The following is a 5,943-nucleotide window of genomic DNA, read 5'->3' as shown; positions in this document are numbered from 1 at the left end:
GCGGTCTCTTCCAACTCAAGTATTCTATGATTCTGTCTTTCATAGTATTCAATTGCATTTATCACTCTTCTTAAATTTTCCTTCATGTGTCTTGAAGGAAGGAAACCCGTTTGGTCTTCATGTATAACATTATACAAAATGTTTTTGAATCCCTCTGCCAATGTAGACACAAAATTATTTGTATCTATAGCTCCTTCTAGTTCCATTAATTCTACCCCCCCACCTCTCAATCTCTTCTCTCTTCTTCTTTTCTTCCTTCTCCAACTACTCTTCCCTCTCTGCCTCAATCCTTCTGTCTCTAGAAATAAACTTCCCCACATACTCTTATCTTCATACATTTGCTGATCACCCTTTAACTTCTTCCTCCACAAACCCCTTGGAGCTCCTAAAAATCTAATTTTTAGTAGATTTGTTGTAATTGTATTGCTTATTTACACAAAACAAAATCCATAAACCATAAACCAATTACAACTAATTCTATTAAATTCCTACATATATTTATGCTACATAAACTTCCACTTCTATAGATAAGACTTTTCTTTCTTTACATATATTCAGTACATTACATTTCGACTTAATATCATCCAAATAACATTCTTGTCTATAAGTCTTTATAACTTTTTTCAGTTTACACATGGAGGAAAAAAGAAAGAAAGATAAAGCACATTTTCTCTTTCCTTATTTTAAATGTCTCTCTTTTTTCTTTTCCCCTTATCTGTCTCTAAATCTTTATGTAGCTAAATATCCACCTTCTGTGAAAGATATACGAAAACTCACAAAAGACTTTTTAATTCCTTTTCAAAACTTTCCTAATATGCCGCTTTGAACCCATCTGGCCTTGTTTGCTTTAAGGTTTCTTATTGCTTGTGTAATTCCCAGTATTGTGAATAGTGCATTTAATGTCTTTCAATTTTCTTTTGAAATCATTTTGAAATTATCTTTTGATAGGATTTTTTTCTAAATCCTCTTTCTTTGTCTTTTCAACTTTTTGTTCTTTGTACAACAAGGTTGTTCTTTTGTGTAGTATTTTGTATACACATGCTAACAGGGGACAGAGAAAAGGCAGAATTGTTCAACACCTTCTTTGCCTCCGTCTTCTCAGAAAAGGCAAAGGGGCTCAACCTGAGGATAAAGGAGCAGAGGACAGAAAAGAGGAATTTCAGCACAGAATAAGTAAAGAGATAGTAGAGGAACACCTTATTAATCTAAATGAATTTAAGTCTCCGGGACCAGATGAACTCCATCCAAGGGTATTAAAAGAACTGGCAAATGTAATATCGGAGCCATTGGCAATAATAGTCTTTGAGGACTCCTGGAGAAGAGGAGAAGTCCCAGCCGACTGGAGGAGGGCGTTTCCCATCTTCAAAAAGGGGAAGAAAGAGGATCCCAACAATGATCTCCAGTTAGTCTGACATCAATCCCAGGAAAGATTCTGGAGCAGATCATTAAACAGAGAGTCTGTGAACATCTAGAAGGCAATGCCATCATCACAAAAGTCAACTTGGGTTTCAGAGAAAGAAGTCATGCCAGACAAACCTGATTCTCTTTCTTGATAAAATTATCAGCTTGGTAGATGAAGGGAATGCTGTGGATATAGTATCTCTTGATTTCAGTAAGGCCTTTGACAAGGTTCCCCATGACATTCTTGCAAACAAGCTTGTAAAATGTGGGCTAGACAAGGCAACTGTTACATGGATCTGTAACTGGTTGACCGGCCGAACCCAAAGGGTGCTCAACAATGGCTCCTTTTCATCCTGGAGGGAAGTGACCAGTGGGGTCCCACAGGGCTCTGTCCTGGGCCCAGGGCTATTCAACATCTTTATCAATGACTTGGGTGACAGAAATGGGGGAATACTTATCAAATTTGCAGATGACACTAAAATTAGGAGGAATAGCTAATACTGCAGAGGACAGGATCAAAATTCAAAATGACCTGAATAGACTATAAAGCTGGGCCAAAGCTAACAAAATTAAATTCAACACTGAGAAATGCATTGTAGTGCACTTAGGGCGGAAAAATGAAATGCACAGATATAGGACGGGAGACCTGGCTGAATGAGATTTAGACATCTCTAATCTTAGACCTCCTAGATCTAAGGGATCTAGGAGTCCAAGCTGACCACAAGTTGAACATGAATCAACAGTGCAATGCAACAGCTAACAAAGCCAATGAGATTTTAGGCTGCATCAATAAAAGTATAAGGTCTAGAAGATCAAGGGAAGTAATAGTGCTACTGTATTCTGCTTTGGTCAGGCCCCACCTGGAATAGTGTCCATTTCTGGGCCCCACAATTCAAAAGGGATGTGGAGAAACTGGAGCCATGTGTCCAAAGGAGGGTGACTAAAATGGTGAAGGGTCTGGAAACCATGCCCTATGAGGAATGACTTAGGGAGCTGGGGATGTTTAGCCTAGAGAAGAGAAGGTTAAGAGATGATAAGATAGCCGTGTTTAAATGTTTGAAGGGATGTCATATTGAGGAGGGAGCCAGCCTGTTTCCTGCTGCTACAGAGACTAGAACTCAGAACAATGGATGCAAACTGCAGGAAAAGAGACTCCAGCTCAACATTAGGAGAAACTTCCTGAGAGTAAGGGCTGTTCAACAGTGAAGCAAACTCCCTCGGAGTGTAGTGGAGTCTCCTCCTTTGGAGGTCTTTAAGCAGAGGCCGGATGGCCATCTGTCAGGGATGCTTTGATTGGGAGTTCCTGCATGGCAGGAGGTTGGACTGGATGGCCCTTGTGGTCTCTTCCAACTCTATGATTATAAATCCCTCATGATTTGTTTCAATTTCTTCTTTACTATTTCCTGGATAAGTTATTCTTTTTCCAGCCTATTTGCAAGCCACCTTCCTGTCTTGTTAGTAGACTCAAAGTGTTTCTGTTTAACAAAAGTTAGCTTCTTTTCAACCTCTTCTGTTAATTTGGTATAATGGCATCATGTTTCTAAAGGAACATGCAATAAGTTGAAATAAAGTGACTCTCCCTGACCCCATGAGTCCTATTTGGGGTAGAAAGTTAATTTGGGACAGATGAATTGTTATGGTTTCTTTCCCATAGTTTTTTCATGTGCCTTTTGAATATGGATAGAATCTTTCCATATTCTATCCGTTTATCTGGTTTCTCCCCTGTGTGGGTTCTTTGATGTTTCCACATTCTACACATTTATATGATTTCCTCCGTGTGGGTTCTTACATATGAAAATAAATTTTTCGGTAAGAGAAACTCTTTCCACATTCCATGCATTTGGTGTGGCTTCTCCCCTGTGTGGGTTCTCCGGTGTTTAGTCAGATTTCCACTGTGGCCAAAACTCTTTCCACACTCCATGCACCAATATGGCTTCTCCCCTGTATGGAGTCTCTGATGTGAATATAAATTTTGTCTATGAGAGAAGCTCTTTCCACACTCCACACACTGATATGGCTTCTTCCCTGTGTGGATACTTTGATGTGAATGTAAACTTTGTCTACAAGAATAGCTCTTACCACATTCTGTACATGTATATGGTTTCTCCCCGGTGTGGGTTCTTAGATGAGAAGTAAGGCTATCGCTACAGCTGAAGCTCTTTCCACATTCCATGCATTTATGTGGTTTCTCCCCTGTGTGGATTCTTTGATGTCTGTAAAGAAGTCCGTTCCGGCTGAAGCTCTTTCCACATTCCATGCACTGATACGGCTTCTCCCCTGTGTGGGTTCTCTGGTGGTTAGTCAGGTTTCCACTGTGGCCAAAACTCTTTCCACATTCCATGCACTGATACGGCTTCTCACCTGTGTGGGTTCTTTGATGTGAATGTAAATTTGCACTAGACGAGAAGCTCTTACCACATTCTATGCATGAATAGGCTTTCTCCCCTGTGTGGGTTCTTTGATGTGAACTGAGGTGTCCACTCTGAGTGAAGCTCCTTCCACATTCTACGCATCTGTACGGTTTCTCTCCTGTGTGGGTTCTTTGATGAGAGTTTAGCGCTACCCTCTTAGCGAAGCTCCTTCCACATTCCATGCATTTGTATGGTTTCTCCCCTGTGTGGGTTCTTTGATGTGATTGCAGTTGTACAGACTGACTGAAGCTCTTTCCACATTCCATGCACGTATAGGGTTTCTCTCCTGTGTGGATCCTGTGATGTAACTGTAGAGTTTGACTGTGAGAGAAGCTCTTTCCACATTCCATGCATTTATGTGGTTTCTCTCCAGTGTGGATTCTTTCATGTGAACGTAAGTTTTTAATATGAGAGAAGCTCTTTCCACATTCCATACACGTATAGGGTTTCTCCCCTATGTGGGTTTTTTGGTGTGAAAAAAGGCCAGAACTATGGCAGAAGCTCTTTCCACATTCCATACATTTATGTGGTTTCTCCCCTGTGTGGATCATCTGATGTGAACGTAGCTGTCCGCTCTGACTGAAACACTTTCCACATTCCATACATTTATGTGGTTTCTCCCCTGTGTGGATTCTTTGATGTCTGTAAAGATGTCCGCTCTGACTGAAACTCTTTCCACATTCCATACATTCATGTGGTTTCTCCCCTGTGTGGATTCTTTGATGTGTGTAAAGATGTCCATTCTGGCTGAAGCTCTTTCCACACTCCCTGCATTTGTATGGTTTCCCCCCTGTGTGGGTCCTCTGGTGTTTAGTCAGATTTCCACGGAGGTCAAATCTCTTTCCGCATTCCATACACTGATATGGCTTCTCCCCCGTGTGGGGTTTTTGATGTGAATGTAGGTGTAGCCTAATCTGTCTAAAGCTTTTTCCACATTCGTTTGGTATTGCGTCTGTGTGGATTCTGCAATGTACGTTTAAGTGAAATTTAGATTGGAATGATATTCCACAAACAGAACAGCTGACCGTTCTTTTCCCTTTGTAGTTTTCTTGGGGAGTCAGGAGTTCAGTAATGTCCTCCTCCTGGGAAGCAGAGTTCTTCTTCTCAATCTCTGATTCGTTTCCCTTTTGCCTTTTCAGTCCCCTTTGATTCCCAAACTCCTCTTTCTCCACAACAATCTTGGATGTTTTCCTTGACACAACAAAGGGCTCCACAAATTCCTCCTCCTCCTCCTGATCATTCCCTGCTTCAGAAAGAAAAAGAAGGTCCCATTTAGAGGTGAACACAGAAAATGAGGATCTCATTGGGTTAAAGGTGGAAATACTTCTTACCCGTAAAGGCCGCGTTCCCATCATCCTCCATCCTGACTTATTCTAGAGAGTCCTTTGGCCCTGATCCAGGGAACTTCACTCCTCCTCTTTGGTGAAATACACTTCCTCAAAGGAGACCAGGAGCTGAAAGGGAGAAAATGACAAGAAGAGCTGAAGTCCCATTAAATAAAATGCCATAGTGAAATGCTGTCCCTTATATAAAATAGCCAAATCAAGGTTTGCTTTTTGAAATTTATATTTTGAAACAATATACATATATAAATGTTCAATCCATAGATGGTTGAATACATGCATAAAAAATCCCTAGACAGAGAGAGCAGAAAGTATAGTATAGTGGTGTATATCTACACTTGTACTGAATCAACACATGACACAATACTATTGCATGTCCTTGTGTTGAAAAATTACATTTCACCTCAAACAGGTACAATGGGTCATAGAATCAGAGTTGGAAGAGTCCACAAGGGCCCTCCAGTCCAACCCTCTGCCATGCAGGAAATCACAATCAAAGCATCCCTGACAGATGGCCATCCAATCTCTGTTTAAAGACCTCCAAGGAGAGAGACTCCACCGCTCTCCATAGAGGTTTGTTCCACTGTCAGACAGCCCTTACTGTCAGGAAGTTCCTCCTAATGTTCAGGTGGAATCTCTTTTCCTGTAGCTTGACGATCCCAAGAATTCCTCAACCTCTCGCTTCAGCTCTCTCTTAGCTTCCTTCGGTCTCCAACCCCATTCCAACTCTCCAACCCATTCCTTTGGTCACTGTCTCGACTTAGTTCTCCCCTCCAAGTGTGTCGTGT

The 5,943-nt window shown here is 41.3% G+C and overlaps 1 protein-coding gene across 2 annotated transcripts; it reads right to left on the bottom strand.

Annotated features, from left to right (window-relative positions):
* Positions 1 to 2,677: 2,677 nt before the first annotated feature.
* LOC121917855 (zinc finger protein 883-like) lies at positions 2,678 to 5,278 on the bottom strand. 2 transcript variants are annotated; one of them, XM_042443970.1, is made up of 2 exons: positions 5,144 to 5,278; positions 2,678 to 5,058 (listed from the first exon to the last, which is right to left on the bottom strand). In XM_042443970.1, the coding sequence occupies exons 1-2, from the start codon at positions 5,172 to 5,174 to the stop codon at positions 3,161 to 3,163; spliced, it is 1,929 nt and encodes a 642-aa protein (XP_042299904.1). In that variant the 5' UTR covers positions 5,175 to 5,278; the 3' UTR covers positions 2,678 to 3,160. The 2 variants fall into 2 exon arrangements, with proteins under 2 accessions (XP_042299904.1, XP_042299905.1); XM_042443971.1 differs by having other exon boundaries at positions 2,678 to 5,055; positions 5,144 to 5,268.
* Positions 5,279 to 5,943: the final 665 nt, after the last annotated feature.

The sequence above is a fragment of the Sceloporus undulatus genome, unplaced genomic scaffold (genome assembly GCF_019175285.1).
Source record: "Sceloporus undulatus isolate JIND9_A2432 ecotype Alabama unplaced genomic scaffold, SceUnd_v1.1 scaffold_1170, whole genome shotgun sequence".
NCBI classification, from domain to species: domain Eukaryota; kingdom Metazoa; phylum Chordata; class Lepidosauria; order Squamata; family Phrynosomatidae; genus Sceloporus; species Sceloporus undulatus.
The sequence above is the reverse complement of the archived record's forward strand: the minus strand, read 5'-3'. Positions and strand labels throughout refer to the sequence as shown.